Below are 20,789 nucleotides of genomic sequence, written 5' to 3' on the forward strand. Positions count from 1 at the left end.
TTCATACATTTACATTTAAAGTAATTACTGAGAGGAATGGACTTAACAGTTGCTGTTTTGCTTATTGTTTCTAGGAGTTTTGTAGTTCCTTTAACCCTTTTTCCTCTCATGGTGTTTTTTTATGGTTTGGTGATTTTTTTTGGTGTGCTTTGATTCCTTTCTCTGTATTTTGTGTGTCAATTGTAGGTTTTTGCTTTGTGACTTACATAAATCATTTTTGCAGCATATTTTTAGCTGTTGACAATTTTGGTCACATACAAATATGCTCTTTTACTTCTGATTCCATATTTTGTTTCTGATGCCACATTCTTTTTATATTGTATATTCATTACCAGTTTGTTGTATCTATAGCAGTTCTTAATGCTTTAACTTTAAACCTTTATTCTAGTTAATTGATTTACATAGCACCATTGTATTAGCATATCCTGATTTTGACTATATAGGGTGAAGTTAGTATCTCTGCTTCATTTGAGGGTCTGCTTTGCTGGCTAAAATACTTTTGGTTGGTGTTTATTTTTTTCTGTTAGTACTTTAAATATGTCACCTCACTTCTTGGCTTGTGAGATTTTTGTTAAGAATCTACTGATACTCTTTGGAATCTTTTGTATCAATTAATTTGCTCTTTTATTGCTTTCCAGGTTTTCTGTCTTTGAACTTAAGAGAATTTGATTATACTGTTTCTAGGTGAAGATCTCTGTAGTAATCTGTTTGGGGATCTTTGTGCTTCATGAATATGGTAGTTCATTCCTTTTCTGAATTAGGTGATTTTCTGTCACCTTTCAAAACTTGTTTTCCCTCTTCCTCTCACTTAACCGTCTCCCCCTCCCCCCACCCCATCTTGCTCTCTCTCTCTCTCTCTCTTTTTTGGGTTGTGTTTCACAAATATCATAAGCTTTCTTCTTCTTTTTTCTTTTGGCTTTTCCTGTTTCTTTGCCTGAGTAATTCCATATAATCTATGTTTGAGTCTATTGACCTTCTTCTTCAGCTTGATCAAATCTTTTTTTAAAGATTTATTTATTTGTGCATACAGAACTGGGGTACAGGCCAGAGGCGCAGGGGCGGTGAGAGGCTTCACCATAGACAGACTGGGGTGCAGAACAGGCAGATCGATGAAGTACACTGCTGAGGGGAGCAGCGGGCGGGTCAGGAGAGGTCTGCCACGCTATGTGGTCACCTCTGGGGCAGGCGGGAATCGAACTCATGCCGAAGTGGCTTTAGCCTCTTAGTGCTGTGCTTTAACCCGCTGCACCACCAGGGAGGGCCGTTGATCAAATCTTTTATTGAACCCATGCATGGATTTTTATTTGTTTGTTTAATTGTATGCTTCAACTTCATAATTTGTGACTTTTTTTAAAAAGTAGTTTCTATCTGACTTCTCATTTTGTTCATGAATTGTTTATCTGATTTCATTTAGTTCTCTAATGGTGTTCTCTTGTGGCTCACTGAAGTTCTTTGAGATAACTTGTGAGATTTTTAAATCTTGGGAGGTTTATAGATCTTTATTTCTGGAAGATTGGTTATCGATACCTTATTTTTCCCCTTTGTTGGAGTCATGTTCCCAATTTATTCATATTCTTTGTGATCTTGTATTGGTGTGGTAATCTTATATTCTTAAATCTTAAGAAGTAGGTACCTCTTCCGGAATTTACCTGCTGGCTACTGCAGTATAAGCCCTTCTCCATTCAGCCTGTGCAGAGATTCTGGGTGTGCTATTTGGTAGATTCTGTGGACAGGCTTGCTGCTGGAGTCTACTGGCAGACTGTTTCCTGGGTTCGGGGACAAGCCTAGGGCTAGTGGCTATTGGCATGGATCTTGTACTTGTGACTGTGGGAGTGGGCCCTGCCCTGAGTCTACAGTAGTAGTTAGAGGATATGAATGAGTGTTTCTGGGCTCTGGTTCTACAGGGGCTAACTGGTGACTGGATCCATGGAATTAGGCTGGGTTACATGGTCCATGATGACAGGCTTGCTTCTGGGATTGAATTCTTTCTTGGAACATGGGGATGGGTCTTGTCCAGGGACTGGTACTAGGCTCCATGGGCAGTTCTACTTTCCAGAACTGGTATTACCTGGGCTCATGATAACTGGTCTGGCACCTGCTTTATAGATTTCTCTTTGGTGAATCTGAGTTGTAGACCTGTTCAGTTCTGTCCATTTATTAATTGAGTCATTTAAACTATTTATTTATTGTTTTCTTAAATTAGTTTTTGTTTATCTTGGCTATTAGCCCCTTGTTGGTTATATAACATATGAATATACTCTCCCATTCAATAGGATATCTTTTTAATGTTCCTCTATTTTCTTTAACCCTGTAAACCCTTTTTAATTTGAGGTAACCTCAATTGTTTATTTTTGCTTTTATTTCCCTTACTGCAGTGGTCATTTTATTTCTCTTACTACAGTGGTCATTTCTCTTATGACCTCTTTATCACTGAGGTCATAAGAAATACCACCAGGGTTTTATAATATATATTTTTTTATTGCAGGCTTTATATCTAAGACTTTAATCTTTAATCCACTTCGAAGTTTTTTTTTTTTTTTTGTCATAGGCCATTTGACTTGTTGATTGTGGACTTTAGGGAAAGTGTTACTTCTGGCATGGTGGGGAGGGTTTTAAGTGGCGAGTTCTATAGTCTTTCCCCTCTGTTAAATCAGTCTTGCCCTTTACAATAATGGTTCATCATGATGGAAAAGTATCTTTCACAAGTAATCTGTGACAGTTCTACTCTTTCAACTTTAACTTTTATCTCCTTTTTTTAGGATTCATTTTTATTTATTAATGCATACAAAAATTGGGGTGTAGGCCAGAGGTGCAGGGGTTGAGAGGATTCATTGGAGACAGAGTTGGAGCAGATCAGGCAGATCTACTGAAATACACTGGTGAGGGGAGCAGCAGGCAAGACAGGAGAGGTCTGCTGCACCATGTGGGTTAGTCCCTTGGCTGGGGATTGAACTTGTGCCAGAGTGGATGGTGGTAGCTTGATAGCACTGAGAATTTAACCCCAGTGCCACTGGGGAGGCCCTTTTATCCCCTTTTCAATGAAATTCCTGTCTACCCTTATATTACACTAGCTCTGCTCAACTTCCATGGCAGTTTGTATTCTATTACAAACGCTAGAGTTATTCTTCAATATAAATTATCCATATCTGGGCATTTTATGATTTATATTCTTTTTCTTTCTTTTAATAAAAATAGTGTGTTTAATAACTATTTAGATTTCATTTTTAAAAATTATTATTAATTTATCAGGACTTTTAAAAATTTAATCTACAAGTATTTCTTATAAATTCAAAGCTTACACACAACAACCATAAAAGCAAATATTTTTTAATCTAAATTTTAAGTATATAATGAATACTTATATGATATTCTTTATATTTCTACAGTAAACTTCTATAATCTCCCTGGACAGACACTTGTTCTTATTTCTGTTCTGGCAGTATGTGATACCTGCCTCTGTTATATTGAATTCTCAATATTTATTTTTCAGGTCTTTTTTTTAAGTGGACTCTTAAGAGACCAGAAATTAACTTTATTTATTTATTTTTGTAATCTGAGAATGCTTTTTGACATGCTATAGTCATGTTTTAATTAACTGAATTAATTTCTCTGGTTTCTATAATAAGTTTGCTAGTAACTGTAATATGGTGCTGTTTTAGCATCCATTTGAATTCCACTCTAATTTTTTCTATTTAAATATTTTTATTTGTTTAAAACTGTTTTTAGGGCATTGTGAAATATTTATCTTAATATTTAGAGGTCAGTCATCATATTATCCATATTGCCATTTCAGTAAAGTGTATACTTTTCTGTCCTGCACATTTTATTTTTATAGAGGACCTAGTAAAATACTAGAGTTTTTACCATAATTTAAAAATACATTCTGTTAATGTAGTAGCTTCCATGTAAAAGTTAATTTAAGTGGGAAAAGTTGGTTGGATTAAACAAGAGTCTTTCTCTTTCCAGATTGCAGCAATTCTCCGAAAACGAAAATTAGACTATTATTTATACAAACTAGTCCCTGAGATCCTACAGTCTGCTTCATTTCTGACTGCTAATGGGGCCTTATATATGGCTTTCTTTTGCATTTTAAGGTTGGTACTCATAATCATCACTGGAAGGTAATATAAATTTCTTTGTTGAAAGAGAAACAAACATTTATTTAAATGTTATATAGGTCACTGCTTATATATTTTTTCTCTTTGGGAACTGACATTTATCTCAAAGAAAGCTCATAAAGCCAAGAATTGCGGGCTATTTGTTTTAAAGATGTAATACAGAGTTCAAATTAGTTTTGTGATGACATAGCAAAAGGGCTTAATTTTCTAAGACCTGCTATACAAAGTTGATGATGAGGGTTTCTTAACTTCCCAGCTTCATAAGTGAGAGATTTAAGAAACTTTCCATGATATAGGTTAGATCCATATGCAGTGATCAAACTTCAAAGGTACTATAGAATGCTTGTGTTTATATGTAAACATTAAGTGAACTCCTGACAATATTCCACTGATAAAATGTTTGTTCCTAACTGTCTTATATAAATCACCTATGCCATACTCTTCTTACAGTGAAGATGCAGATAGAATTTAGTCTGTTTAGTGCTGTGATACTCCTAATATGTTTATTAGTTACTTTTTTATCTTTCGCTTTACCAATTATTTAAAAAAACAAACTTTTAAAAAAATTTGTCATGTTAAAATGCTAATTTCCAAGTATCCTCATTTTGATGTTACCCATTAATGTTGCCTAAATAGTTCTGAGGGTATATGTTAGCTGTCATTACAAAAAGTTTCCAACTGCCTTTTCATAGAAGTTTTCTTATGGGAATATTAATATTTATAAACCTTTTGATTATGTTGAAAATAACTGCTATGATTTATATCATTGAATAAATCGTATCTATGTAAGGAAGTTTCTTTATTATGCCATCTCTGGAAAGTTTCTAATTATTTGTATGAACTCTTAAAATAAAATTATAATGTCATTAGGTTTTGGAAGTAATAATTGCTTTTGCAACATATATCTTTATATTTTATGAACCTATTTGGTTAACTTTTGGAAATGTAAAATATTATATAGCAACATTTTTGTTAACTCACTTTCTCTTAATTTTTACACTCAGTAACATTCCTTTTTGGATTTTATATTAGATTAAGGACTATCTTTAGGCAAAAGATTCCTGGTGTTCATTAAAAAATACTCATGTTATATGTGCTTAAGGACTTTTGTACTTTTTTTTGAAAGATAATTGGATCTGTGATTCTTAGTCCTGTTACAAAAATGCATTATCAAATAATGACCAACTTTGCTTAGATTAATGGTTATAATTTTTAAATGCTGCTTCCTCCTTTCTTAGGAACATACTGTATTTAAAGGAAACGTCCTCCTAATATGTCCAAATTTCTTTTTTTTTTCTCTTTAAAAACCCAAGCAGTAAATGGCCATTTGTAATATGCGAGGCACTGCAAATCTTATTTTCAAAGGACATATTGGAGTAATTGACAAATGATACATATATATATATAACTAAAAAGAATATTTAGTAAGTGCTATAAGAAGTTATTAAGGATTGTTAAAGCATAGAAGGAAACATTCTTTGATTACCGTATATATATTACACATATGTTACACATGCACTCTCATGTACATGTTTATTATATATTAGTAATCATTGTAATAATAGCTTATATTTTCTGAGTACTTTTTATGTGCTGGGAAATGCCTCATGTGATATTTATAACAATTATATTAGATAGGTAATTTTATTTCCATTTGGTATATAAGCAAGTTAAGAAAATGGAAGGTTTGCATAGTGAGAAATGTTGGATTCAGGGAATGTGTGAATGAATATGACTGACTAATAACTGAGATGAGCGATGCTGCATAGAGAGATGGTGAGGAACTTTATTAAGGAAGGAACAATAGGATGGAAAAGAAATTGAGATAAATTGCATATGGAAAAATTAAGGGGATGCCTTAATGTGTGGGGCAAGGGAGAAGGAGTGAAGGATGTCTTAAAAGTGATACACATTAGGTGGATAGGTAGTTTTAATACCATTAATCTAGGAAAATAGAGGAGAATAGGTTTTTGAACATAGGGGAGAGGATGGGTTTAGCTATGTTGAATTTGAGGTACTGTAGGACATTTAGATAGAGGGTGACTGAGAGGGGGAATTTATTCATAATAGCTGAAATGACCAACTACAAATTTCATACAAACATTCCAAATTTGAATTTCAGGAAGATACTTGGAAAATTCTACTCATGGAGTCCTGGCTTTGGTGCCGCTTTGCCAGCATCTTATGTGGCCATTCTAATTGAAAGGAAAAGCAGGTAAAATTTTACATATCTATATATATATATTTTAAAGATTTATTTATTTATGCATACAAGAACTGGAGTATAGCCCAGAGATGTGAGGAGTTGAGAGGATTCACCAGAGATAGTGGGGAACAGAACAAGCAAACAGAATGAAATGCATTGCTAAGGGGAGCAGCAGGCAAGACAGGAGAGGTCTGTTGCACCATGTAGGTCAGCTCCCTGGCTGGGGATGGAACTCATACCTTAGTGGCTGCAGATAGCTTCATAGTGCTGCGCTTTAATCCATTATACCACTAGGAAGGGCCCATATCTACATATTTAATAGAACAGATTTGCTGTTCCCTACCTCAGCTGGAAATTTTTTTTATCATTTATTATAGTTCAGGTATGAGAAACGTTTCCAAGTATGTTATTTCAGTCTTACAACTATTTAAAATTTAATTTTATTCTAATATTATTTATGTTTATTAAGTCTGTAAAAATAAAAAGATTGATATAGAGCAATAATACCTGGTATTCTTTACTGAAATTTTAATGTTCTCTGATAAAACTAAGACATGGCATATATATAATTCTTTTCTGTAACTACCTACCATTATCACACTTAAGAAAATTAATTATACATTTCTAATTATCATCTCAATGTATAGTTTACTTCAGGTTTATTAAGTCAGTTATTATTTTTAAAGCTTCTTATTTTAAGAAAAAAAAATCTTTTGGGCTGAACATTTTAGTCTGAAATGCTCCACATGAAATTATATTATAAGATGCTGCAAAGTGTTATGTAAATTGTTCAGGGAGGCAAACAGTTGAATTTAAATAAAGCTTTTGCGTTAGAGATATTTTGCTGTGTTATGGATAATTACTTTTATTGCTAAAGTTGCTTTGATTCCATTTTTATTCCAGTGAATCAAGATGGGGGTCATGTATCAATTAAAGAGTCAGCCCTCTAATAATCAAGATGGGGTCATCTTTCATTTCATGATCATGTTAATTATAATCACTAATCCTCCAATAGGAACATAACTAGAACTTAATGAAACAAATTTATTTAAATCACCTGAAACCACTGTTGGTACATTATTATAAATTTGTAGTACATGATTTTTTTGTGGTTCTCTGTTTGACTATGTCATATACTTTGGATGATTAAAGTTTTTGAAGAATATAGTACAGAATAATAATAAAGAGTGTGGATTTTGGAGTAGTGCCCACTAACTTAGGAGACTAGCTCTACCACTTACTGTGTGACTTCTATGGCATTCTTTTCTTGAAAGTTAGAGATAGTGGTAATCTACTTGCAGGGCTTCTTCAGAGAATTTAATTAATATATAAAAAAATGCTTAGAATAGTGCCTGACACACAGCATTTAGGTAACACTGTTGTTTTTTGCCCTTAAGTAACAGGACAGTTATTCTGGTAATTGATAATTGACCAGATCAATTTAAAAATGTGAATATTGGTTTTAGAAATATTATTTCAAAATATGTTACTCATACATAAAACTTTAAAGCAAGTTTATTACTATTTAGTTTTAGCTCTTGAATAGTAAGATAGCATTGTGAAATTATTTATCTACTTTTCTTTAATGTTGAAATGAAAAAAAGTCATCATTAGCCATTTTCACTTTACTTGTATGTTTTTGTACATGTATGCATATATTTTAATGCATACAAGAACTGAGGCCAGAGGTTGGTGGGGGTGGTGGAAGATTTACCAGAGACAGAGCCAGGAAAAGAAAGGATGGATTGACTGAAGTACACTGCTGAGGGGAGCAGCAGGCGAAATAGGAGAGGTCTGCTGTACCATGTGGGTTAGTGCTTTGGCCAGTGATTGAACAACTGCTGGAGTGGCTGCTAGTGGCTTCATAGTCTTGAGACTTCCCTGTGCCACCAGGAAGGCTCATGTATTTGTATAAATCTTAGGAGTGCATTAGACATTGACACTTTATTGTTAATACCTTGTGTGCATATCCTAAAATTAGGATATTTTCCTTTATAATAAGTACAACATTGTTGCCACACAGAAGATAATTGTCTTTCTTTTTGCTTGCCTTTGCTTGGTATTTCTTAATTTTCTTGAAATACTTGTTCTTATGTGTTTCTCTTATATGCAGCATAAAGTTGCAGTTTATTTGGTGAGACAGTCTAAAAATCTTTTCACTTTATTATGTAAATTAAGTTCAAATATTAATCCCTTTATTTCTATAATGAATATTTTTAATTTTAATTCTGCATAATTCTATATTATTTTTATTATGTGTGTTATTATTTGGTTTATTTTATTTGTTCTTTTAACTTTGAAATGAATATAGATTCATGGAGAGTTGTACAAATAGTACATAGTGATTTGAAACCTTACTCCAGTCTCCCCAATGAGAGTGTCTAATACTTATTCTGGGTTGCTTGAATGTGGGGTCCTCACCCGTGTATGTGCTTAAAGGGCCTTATGAGATTCAACTGCAGGCACACACAGAAAGGTTGATAATGGGTTTATTTACAACAGAAAGGGAAGTGAATAACTGAGAAAGAGAGAGAGAGAGAGAGAGAGAGAGGTTGTTTAATGTGTCAGTTCTGCTAACCTGGAACCCCAATGGCACGTGACCTGCAAAAAGCCAAGAGACAAGCCACAAGCCAAAAGGCCAAGAGACCTCCCCAAACTCACATGTCCAGTTTTTTATCCAAATATTACTACTTAACTCCACCTGCAAGTCCCAGCAATCTTCCTTTTGGGTGATGCTGGGATTTGTAGTTCCTGTGTCTAGGGTCGGGGTAGTGTCCCCAAAAACCTGTATCTGAAGAGTTTGCTTGTAGAGTTTGTTCAGGACATCCTTTCCCCCTAACAATATAACTAGATTATAATATATAACCAGGAAATTGATAGTACTTCAACTAAACTGCAGTCCTTATTTGGTATTCACCAATTGTTACAAACTCATGCTCATATAAGTATATGTATAGTCCTATGAATTTGTTCTCATGTATGTATTCAACTGCCACCACAATCAAGATACAAAGCTGTTTGATCACTACAAAAGACTTCCCTTGTTTTATCTCTCTATAGTTAACTCCACCCCCTTCCCAAACCTAGTTCCTATTTCCTGGTAAGCATAACATGTTCTACACTTACATAATGAAGTCATTTTGAGAAGGTTATATGAATGGAGTCAGAAAATGTATAACTTTTTTACAAACTTTTAAAAATAAACTTAATGTCCTTGACAGTTCATTTAAATTGTTTTCTTATCACTAGTTTATTCCTTTTTATTGCTGTATATTCTGTTATATGATTTACTTTTATTTGTTTATATATTTATCCACTGAAGGACATTTATAGTATTTCAGTTTTTCATTATTCCAATCATGGTGTGTCTTGCTGGTGAGAGGATTTACCAGAGACAGGGTGGGTGGGGAGCAGAACTGGGGGCTCTGCTGAAATAACACTGAGAGGAGCAGTGGGCAAGACAAGAGAGGACTGCAGCTCCATGTGGGTCACTTCCCTGGCTGGGATCAAATTTGTGCTGCAGTGGCTACAGATCACTTCATGGTGCTGTGCTTTAACCCCTTGTGCCATCAGAGAGGGCCAGACCACACTCTTTAAAATGTGTTGTTTTGCACACATTTAATTTAAGTATAGCACATTATTATTTGGTACTAGAGTCAAAGAAGATGCTTAGATTCTTCAGCTTTGGGCATTAAGTACCATCATTAAAATCAAAATGATTGTCTAGGCAGGCAGAGGACAGAAACTCAAATGCAGCTTTTATTTCTTATGCTAGTTTTTTTTTGTGGTAAGATCTATCTTTTTCAAGTGAGATATCAATTGTACGGAGATCTTCAACAACTTTCCAGGTCTTATTCTTGATTATAATAAACAATGAATAGAGCAGATCATCAGGAACACTGTAGAAATTACCATCAGAGATAATACCAAAGCACACAAATTCTCCCTCTTGGGTTCCAAACCAGATGTCTCTGACATGGTTACAGATGACTTGTATAGGAGCCATCACACTGGATCACTTTTGAGCCTTGATTATAGCAGAACCATGCTGTTGCTCAGTGGTGATCAGTTCTCCCTTGAGCCTGAAATAATGGCATTCTTCATATCATTAGAAGTTATATCAGGTTTAAGACCAATCTGAGCTTTAGCTTGGTTGTGATCCAAATGCATCAGACAACTGAAGTTCTCCTTGGGATGGACCATGCTGACTTGGAGGCGGTTAGACAGTTGCTCTTGGCTTCATTTCTCACTGACAACTTTACTGACTTCTTGGCATATTTGTCTAATACTGCAAATATTTTCACATTTGCTTGAGTAAATCTTTCCTTTGCATGTTATCTCTTTTTGGCATGGAGCCCACAAGAATGGCCACATCCAGATCTTTGAAGGCAATCTGATCTGTAGCTGTTGAAAACTTTTAAGAGAGGAAGGGCCCAATCTTGCAGTTCCATTAGGACACTCAAATGGTTGTAATGCTAACAACACAGGGATATAAGCTCATCTTTACCAAAGACAGACCCATTTCCAATACTGTACAGTAGTGAATATGCAATTTGACAAGCTACTTTAGTCACTAGGATTGTGATTGGTTCAAACATGATTGCAAATATGTTGACATTTTCTGTACTTGCAAAATGAGAATCAGAAATCTGATTGGAATCTTGGAACTTTGAGTTTTAAGAAATTTACCTATTTAGGTTATATTTAGGTCTTTCATCTGGTATGAGATAGGGAATATATTATCCTTTTATTTATTTATGTATTTTTTAAATTACAACTTTATTTCAAATTGTATCCTTGTGAATAGAGGAAGCATTTTCGGTTGTAACTCTGTCTCTTTTTTAAAAAATTATTTAAATGTTTTGCATCATTGGTCATTTATATACAATGTATGCTTGCTTGTATGATATCTTCTTTAGGTGTATTCCCCATAAAATTCCCACCACCAATTCCCCTGTGAATCATCACCATAGTACCTTGTGCTCTTCTCTCCCATTTTTATTCCTTTCCCTTCCCCTCTTTTGCAGAATGCCTCTGATTTATGGTTGAGGTTGCCTGCTAGTTTTTTATATTGCTGTTTTTCCTGATCTTTTATTTGGTTCCTCTTTATACCTCCTATAAGTGAGACCATTCCTTTTTTTCTTTTTCCTTCTGGTTTATTTCATTGAGTATGATCTCTTCTACCTCCATCCATTTTGCTGCAAATGGCATGAGTAGTCTGTCTGAATAGTATTCCATTATCTGACACATCTTCTTGATCCAGTCATCTATTTGTGGGCATTTGGGTTGTTTCCATATGTTACCTTTTTTTTTTTAAACTTTTTTTTTTTAAAAAAAAAAGATTTATTTATTTATGCATATAGAACTAGGGTACAGGCCAGAGATGCAGTGGCAGTAAGAGGATTCACCAGAGACAGATTTGGGAGCAGAACAGGCAGATAACAGGCAGATAACAGGCAGATGAAATACTGCTGAGGGGAGCAGTGGGTGAGACAGGAGAGGTCTGCTGTGCCAAGTGGATCACCTGTGGGCTGGGTATTGAACTCACACTGAAGTGGCTGTTGCCAGCTTGCAGTGCTGAGTCCTAACCCCTTGCACCACCAGGGAAGGCCTCCATATGTTACCTTTTCACATTTGTTTGAGTAAATCTTTCCTTTGCATGCTATCCCTTTTTGGGGTTAATATAAATAGCGCTACAATAAACACGGTGCATGTATCCTTTTGAATTAGTGTTTTTGTGTCTTTTGGGTAGATATTTAGGAGTGGAGTTGCTGGATCATATGGAAGCTCCACTTTTAGCAGTTTGAGGAACCTCCAAATGGCTTTCCATAGTGCTTGGATCAGTTTACATTCCCACCAGCAGTGTAGGAGAGTTCCTTTTTTCTTGCCAACATTTGTTGTTGCCTGTTTTGATTTGCATTTCACTGATTGTAAGTGATGTTGAACACAGTTATATTTTTGTGTACCTTTTGGCCATTTGCATTTCTTCTTATCTTTTCTGCCCATTTTTTGAGTGGATTGTTTACTTTGTTTTTGGTGAGTCATGTGAGCTCTTTGTAGATTTTTGTGTTTAGTCCCTTATCCATTATATTATGTGAAAACATTTTCTCTCAATCAGTAAGGGTATCTTTTTGTTTTGGCTAGTGTCTCTTTTGCTGTACAGGAGCTTTTTATTCAGAAGTAATCTCAGTTGTTTATCCTTCCCTCCTTTCCTTTCTTTGCTTTGGGGGGTGTGTCTTTAAAGATATTACTGAATTGTATGTCATGTAGTGTTTTGCCAATATTTTTTTCCTATATACTTTATGGCTTGAGGTCTTACATGTGGGCTTTTTATCCATTTTGAGTTGGTTTTATGTATGATGTGAGGTAGTAGTCTAGCTTCATTTTTTTTTTTTGCATATATCAGTCCAGTTTTCCCAGCACCCTTTATTGAACAAACTGTTCTTGTTTCATTCTATATTCTTTTCACCTTTGTAAAAGATTAGATATTCATAAATATGTGGGTTTATTTCTGGGGTTTCTATTTGATTCTATTGATCTGTGTGTCTATTTTTGTTCCAGTACTATACTGTTTCAGTTATTATGGCTTTGTAGGACAGTTTGGAATCAGGTTGTATGATACCTCCATTCTCCTTTTCATTGCCCTTTTGGGTTGTTTTTTAAATTTCTATTTCATTTATTTCTGCTTGATCTTTATTACTTCCTTTTTGACACCTTTGTTCTTTTTCTAGTCCTTTGAGATGGAAGTTTAGGTTGTTACTTTGAGTTCTTTCTTCTTTCTTGATGTGAGTCTGTATTGCTATATATTTTCCTCGTATTACTGCTTTTTCTGTGTCCCTTGCATTCTGGAATGTTGAATCCTCATTTTTGTTCACCCTAGGTAATTTTTAATTTCTTCTTTGATCTCTTTAATCCAGTGGTCTTCCAATAGCATGGGTTTCAGTATCCATGAAATAGGAGTGTTCTTTGTTTTCTTTTCATGGTTTATTTCTAGTTTGATTCTTATATGATTGGGTGTGGTGGTGACTGAAGTAGTTGGGCAAGTGTGTGGGCTCCTGAGGCCTCCTTCTACCTGTTGGCTTGGGGTACTATGTATGAGGCACTAATGTATAAATACTGATGTAGGGTGCCAGCTGATGCCCCTTCCTGCTGGCAGGTGTGATCTGTTAAATGGTAAGTCCTTCCTGGAGTAACCTCAACTACAGCCTCCTGGTTTTGGGTGTAGGTGGTTGGTAGTTTTATTTTGACCACTATGTGGCACCAGAGATGTCTTGTAGTAAACTTTTAGATTTGTGCTTGTTCTTGCTGGTCTCTGGGAAAAGGAGGGGCTACAGTTAGGAAGCTTCACAACAAAGGGACTCACACCCAGTGCTTTGTGCCTGCCCTGAAGCACTGTTTGCCCAGCTGTCACTTTGCACAGTACTCAGATATCTCTGAATTCTCCCTGTATTGTGTTCTTCAAACTTTTTCTCCTTCCTCCTTTGATGCTAGGTGAAGTGGGTCAGCTTTGTGGATGGAGGAGGGAAGGACTTTGGATCTATAATTTTTTTCTTCTTTCTTTCCTTGTTTCAACTTTTTCTCTGCTGCTGGGTGTATCACCAGTGTCATCAACATTGTCCAACATGTCTGGGACCCACCAGAAACTTGGAATTATTTTCCCTTATCAGTTGTTTTCCAGGAGAACATCCCTTTGGTGATGTCATTCTCAGTTGTGTCTCCTTTAATAGGACACAATAGACTTTTTGCTTTGTAGTTGACAGCAACATATTACATCTTAGTAATTAAGGGGGAGGACTGAATTGTGTATAGTTCAGCAAAAGAGATGAATCACTTTTTATGCAGTGAAAATTTGTTTATATTCTGTTTATTGATGAAACACAAGGAATTTTCACTCTCCTATGTCTTGCGCGATACCCTTTCTCATACACTTCCTCAGAATGTATTCACTTTGAAAGATGTTCTGTTTGACATGCTATGTAGTGCTCTGATCATATTACACTTCTTGTTTTTTTGAACCTTTCTTCATCCTTTTTCAACTTCTAACTACATCTCTGGTGAGCTAGAACAGGAACTTAAGGTATTATCCTTTTAATTATTTTTCTACATGCTTGATGAATCAGAATAGAAATAGATATTTGTATGTTGATCTTAACTTCTTTGAACATGTGGAATTTACTTATTGTAGGAGTCTCTTGTATATTCATTTAGATGTGTTACATGAATATTTTCTACTGTTCTCTGCAAATAGGTTAGGTTTTTGTTTTGTTTGTTTTTTTTTTTTACTTTTCTCACTTGGTTATGTGGATCCTTGCCGTTTTCCTACCCTTAGGGGAAAGAATTTAGTCTTTTCCCAATAAATATATTATTAGTTATATGGTATTTTAAAAAATGCTCTTAAAGATGTTTAAGAAGTTTATATGAGACCTCCTTTACTAAAAGCTTTGACCATGAGTGGGTATAGAATTTTGCTGGATGTCTTCTCTGGATCAACTGATTTTTTTTTTTTAAGATTTATTTATTTATGGACACAGAACTGGGGTACAGGCCAGAGATGCAGGGACGGTGAGAGGATTCACCACATACAGAGCGAGAGCAGAACAGGCAGATAAATGAAGTACACTGCTGAGGGAAGCAGAGAGCGGGTCAGGAGAGGTCTGCTGGGCCAATGTGGGGCAGGTGGAGATCGAGCTCATGCAGAAGTGGCTTTAGCTTCTTAGTGCAGTGCTTTAACCCGCTGGGCCACCAGGTTGGGCCTTCAACTGATGTTTTCTTACGACTTTTCTTTGTGTATTTTAGCTTATGTTAGTGTTTTTCAAATTGTAAAGGCAAGGTTCTTGACGTTGTTGTTCAAATACAGTAGGATTTTTCAGTCTTGGTACTGTTGACATGCCTGGAATCAAATAAATTGTTATTTATTGCGATGACAATCCTGTGTATTGTATTCCTGTATTCTGTTAACACTCCTTTCCTGTTCCCTACCAAATTGAGACAACCAGTAAGTTTTCAATGTATAAATCCCTTCGTTGTTGACTAGCTGTCCTATATTATTACTATTTTTTTAAAAAATCTAGTTGTCAAATTTGCTGAAAGGGAAATTTCCAGCTGTGGTTGTGGATTTTATATTTACTTCTTTAAATGTTACCAATTTCTGGAAAGATTTTATCAGTCTGTATGTATTTTTGCTTTCTGTTTTTTTCTGCACCTTTTCCTGTTTTTATTTCAATTTTTATTTTTTGTAAAAGGTGTTTTGCTATTTTTTTTAAATTGTAGCCTAATTCCCCTTTTTTTAAGGCCTTTATTTTTAGAGTCTAAGTGGAATTGAGAGAATGGTACAATACTTTCTCATGAAATTATTGTCATCTTGGTTGCCATCGTGGTTGCTTACAAGTTTTCTCAATTATAAAGCTCTTCTAAACATCCATATAAGGGTTTTTGTGTAGACTTAAGTTTTCAGTTCTTTTGGGTAAATGCCAAAAGGTGTGATTGTTGGGTCTATCATATTCATACTGTTTTCTTAGTTATTTGCACTTGTTTGTTTTGACATTCATCTTTATTCCTACTCTGTCCTTATGATTTTAATTGAGCATTTGATACCATTCATTTTTTTGTCCTTTCCTAACATAACAGTTACATTTTCATTTAATTATTTTTAGTAGTTACACTAGTTTTTTGCAATACACATTTACAACTAACCCAAGTCCACTTTTAAATAACACTGCCTTTCATTATTGTGAGTCCTTTATAACAAAATCCTAATTCCTTTTGTTCCTTATTATCATTCCTGTCCTTTACTATAAAAATCATACATAAGCTATAAACATATACAGTATATATACATAGATACATTATAGCGATTCTAAATAAACTATTAGCTACTGTTAGCTCTTGAGCAATTAATAAGAAAAGTTTTTATTTCTCTACCACTTATTTCTTCATTGATACCCTATCTTTCTTTATATAAATTCAATTGATTTTGCATTACTTTCTTACTTTCCTTTTCTACAGAGAATTTCTTTTAGGTTTTTTTTTTTTGTATAAATTTTTAATTTTTGTTTGTATGAGACAGTACCTGTAATTCACTTTGAAGAATTATCTTGCAGGGTCTCTCCCAATATCTTAGATCTTTCACTTAATTATCTTCTTCCTTGAATAGTTTCTACAGTCAGGTAACATTCTTACATTTTTTCCTCCATAGGTTAAAAAAACTCCATGTATTACATGTATTATTTTTCTCAGATAGTTTTCATTATCATTGATTTTCTTTTTTTTTTTTAAGATTTATTTATTTATGCATACAGAACTGGGTACTGGCCAGAGGTGCTGGTGAGAGTATTCACCGGAAACAGAGTGGGGAGCAGAACAGGCAGATTGATAAAGTACACTGCTGAGGGGAGCAGTTGGCAAGACAGGAAAGGTCTACTGCACCATATGGGTTACCTCCCTGGCAGGGGATGAAACTTGGGGATGACACTTGTGTTGCAGTGGCTGTGGACTAGCTTTGTAGTGCTGTGCTTTAAACCACTGGGCTACCGGGAGGGGTCCTCTCTTTGATTTTCTATAGTTTCGCTATGTTATACTTAGGTGTGGTTTTTCATTTGTTTTTGCTTTGGCATTTGTCTTACTTGCTGTTATCTGAGCTTACAAATCTGTGGTTTAGTATCAAATATTAATTTGAGAATAGTCTCAGTTGTCTGTGTTTCAAATATTTCTTCAATCTTTGAAGTTTTGCCAATCTTTTATACATGTTATACTATTTGCCCCAGTTAGTAGATATTTTAATCTTTTCTTTTTTAGTTTTTTTTTTTTTTGCTTTTTAATTTACAAGGATTCTATTGATAAAAATCTTTATAAGGATTCTTTCCTCAATTTATTGGTTTACTAATTATTATATCAAAGTCTTTCTTCATTTCTATTACTGTTTTTTGTTTTCTTCCCAATTTGGTATTGGGATTTCCATCTCTGCTTGCTATGCCCATCTGTCCTTATATGTTGTCTACTTAGAGCCCTTAGCATATTAATTGTTTTTGCTGAAATTTTTTTGTCTGATAATTACATCGTGTTTGATATCTGCTGTCTCTTTAAATTGTGTTTTTGACTTTTTTTGTATGCTTTGTCTTTTTTTTTTTTTTTGTACTAAGATGTGATGTACTGCATCACATGAACTGTAAATATAATGTGGTAGTGAGGTGTTAGAGGAGAGTAAGCATTCTGTAGTCCTCTGATTAGACTTCAGTATTGTGGTGAATTTGTGTCTCTTGTCTGTGAACTTTGTAAGTGTTGTCCTTTATGCTATTTTTGGTGGCATAGAATGATGAGAGTGTGCTGGACTTGAGTATTTTTTTTATTCTACCACGTGGAATTATACACCTAGTTGGGGCTGGGGTATTTTCCTTGCCCAGGTTAGTCAGGCTCTCAGGATACTCTAGCAGGATAAACTAGCTTCCCCCTGGAGATCAGGTGGCTTACTTCAAGATAGTTGCTTTCCCACTTCTTGGGAACACAGAGGATTTTTTCTTGATATTTACTTGGAAACTTAGTCAAGCTCTTGGAGGTAAAAACTCATTAAAGTTGTTTATGATTGGGTACCCTAGAATTTTCAACTTTTGACTTGTTCACACTAAGCTTCCTCCTACTCATTATTGACATTTTTGACTTTCTTACCTTGGCTATCATTCCCTTCTAGGTTTTTCAGTTGATGGCGAGTTTTTGCTCTGGTGAGTTGACTCTCAGTATCTCCCTACTCAATTTGCTCATCTCTGCTTGGTGTTAGGACTGAGTGATGACTTCCAAGTTCTTCACATGGAAAACAAGAAACTGGAAAAACTTTCTTTTTTAGAATTCCATTTTAATGTATTTCCCCCTTTTTTAGTGCTAGCGAGTTCTCAGGCTATAATATATATCTAGCTTTGTATCTTCTTAGTGTTTTATTTCATCACCTTGCAGAATTATAAAAATATTTTTAGGTCCATTTTAAAGGCTACCTATGGTAGAATCAATCTCTCTCTCTGTTTGTTTTTTTCTAGTGAATAATTACTCTGACATCACACATTCAATAGTCATTCTTTATGTACTGATTTGTGATGTCCCTTGTCAAATTAAGTTTTTAATGCATGTGTGTTTGTTACTGAAATCTTCATTACTTTCTGTTGATATGTTAATCTGGATTGTGTCCTCCCAATCTTAGTGAAAACAATTTTTCTTTGAAGATCAACATTTATTTGAATACAAAGTAAAATTCCTATTAAAAGCTGTAACTTCTTAAGAGATAAAGTGATAACTTAGATTTTGGCTAGTAGTTTATTTCATGGTCTTTTTCTGTGTTTTATTTATTTTAAACGAGCTGTCAAATTATTGTTTTATTTGTGCACACAAAGTAAAAAATTTCTAGGTTCTTACCTTTCTAAATTAAATTGAATAATTTTACTGTTTTAAAAATCTAATCAAATTTTAAGTTTAGTTCTTTATAATTCCTGAAGATTGATCCTTACCTTTGATGTGATTGTTAAGTAATGAAACTTTTTGTGATGAGTGCTAGTTCTGTTGCTACTAGGTGATGCAATACTTGTAAATAGCCCTTTAGTTCTTTTGTTAAGAGTTACCTATGTTTATGAATATCAACAACAAATCCTCACTTGGGTCTAATTTAGTGTTTTTAGTAATGTTAGTGAGTTTTTTTTTAAACCAGGTTAAAAACAGTTTAGAATTTATCTTAAAACATGGAAGATGAGGTCTTTTTTGATTTGTATCTTGTGTGGCGTATAGTGTGTCTTTTAAGCAGTTCTGGTCTGTTTAATTGGAATTGTGCAAAAGTTAACAGTGATCTTATTTGCTTCAAAAGTGTGTTTTTTGTTAAACTTCACTAACTTAAATAAAAAAGAAAAAATACTCATTAGAAATGTAGTTTCATTAATAGATTATATGCAATTTATTAATAGGTTGAAGTTAACCTATATTTAAAATTATCATATCCAGTGCCTAAAATGTAATAGTTTTTAGTAGAAAGAGAGAATTTGTAATTATGCTTCACTTTATAAAGGTAATTAAACATGTTGATGGCGATAGCTATCATATTCATTGTACTGTTAAGTCTAGAGCCATGGTAGTTGTAAAAGCAAAATTGGAATTTTCCTTCCTAAAGATGGTCATTGAAGTTATGGGGGAAAGATTTAGAGTATAAAAGCTCAGATTAAGTAGAGATCTGAGTTTGAGGTTGGGAAACAGGAACATAAATCAATGTCAATTCAAAGGTATATACACTTTGTCTTTTCTAAAATCAGTGTCAGAAGAGTGGGAAAAACCTAAGTTGGATGATTAGCATTTTTTCCCCTAATTGAGCAAATAGTGATAGTCCTAATTTTTAAAACTCTAAAGCTTTATTTAATAGTAATCTGAGATACATTTTGTATTCAATTGTATAACCACTTTCAAAAGGCATTTAATGAAATAAAACTATACATTATGGTTGTACATACATGCATACATATGCACATAGCTTGATGGTTATGTATAATATAAGTGAACATTTATCTCTATTCATAAAGCCTTCATCTATGTTGGTATAGCTTTAATTTTCTCCCCATTTCTTATTCTCTCCTATCTGTATGTCTGTCTGTCCCCCCCCCTCTATCCATCCACCTTCCTTTCTCCCTCCCTCCCCTTACAGAATTAAGTGTGTTTTGCTAGCTAGTTCATGACACCTTGTAAGGGGGCAGTTTACTTAAATCCTAATTGCATCACTGTGGGCTTCTGAGATAGCTTTGAAGTTGTTTCCAGGGTTGCTTAAAAAATTTGTGCTACAAAGAACTGTGATTATAGTAACTCAGCAGGAAGCATTGGTAACATTGGAGTTATCCTTAGGAGGGCTATAAGAACTAGTCTTCTCTTTCTTTTACTAGGAAGTCCTTTGTAGTTTCTAGAAAGCTGTTCTGATGGACTTTATTTTGTAGAAGTTTTAGGTAAGTTAAAACTCCTGAACATGAAAAGGAATTAGAATATCGAAAAATTGCATATTGTTTTAAGCATATCCATTGATTGAGTCATTAAAATAGAGTGAAACTCCTAGGATATTTGACTGAAATGAATGGACTATGTATTATTTGAATAAAACCATACTATGAATTTGATTGGTTAATTCTTGGTGTATTTAAGTTTTAGCATCATGTAATTTTCACAGGAAGAAAATGAAATTACTTTGCAGTATTTTGAAAAGGCTACTCTGTTTTATCTACTCTATATAGTAGACTATTATCATAGACTTTTGGACTAGACTGAAGCTTATCTAATCTATACCTTAAGGAATTTTTATTTATTTATTTTTTAAGATTTATTTATTTATTCATACAGAATTGAGGTACAGGCCAGAGATGCGGAGGGTGAGAGGACTCACCAGAGACAGAGTGGGGAGCAGAACAGGCAGATCGAGGAAGTACACTGCTGTGGGCACGTCAGGAGAGGTCTGCCACCCC

General features: G+C 34.4%; 1 protein-coding gene and 1 pseudogene across 3 annotated transcripts in view; one reads left to right on the forward strand and one right to left on the reverse strand.

The window, feature by feature from the left end:
• The window catches only part of TMEM135 (transmembrane protein 135), a 240,799-nt gene that overhangs the window by 10,398 nt on the left and 209,612 nt on the right, over positions 1 to 20,789 (forward strand). For 2 of the 3 annotated variants that reach the window (XM_012725702.1, XM_012725701.1), the window contains exons 2-3: positions 3,967 to 4,121; positions 6,241 to 6,333. In XM_012725702.1, coding sequence (XP_012581156.1) covers positions 3,967 to 4,121; positions 6,241 to 6,333 — 248 coding nt within the window. The remainder of the gene's footprint in view (positions 1 to 3,966; positions 4,122 to 6,240; positions 6,334 to 20,789) is intronic. The other variant, XM_004683276.2, reaches the window with a different exon arrangement.
• LOC105853639 lies at positions 10,390 to 10,922 on the reverse strand (annotated as a pseudogene).

This window comes from Condylura cristata, unplaced genomic scaffold, assembly GCF_000260355.1.
Source record: "Condylura cristata isolate star-nosed mole 26May11 unplaced genomic scaffold, ConCri1.0 scaffold00015, whole genome shotgun sequence".
Classification (NCBI taxonomy): Eukaryota; Metazoa; Chordata; class Mammalia; order Eulipotyphla; family Talpidae; genus Condylura; species Condylura cristata.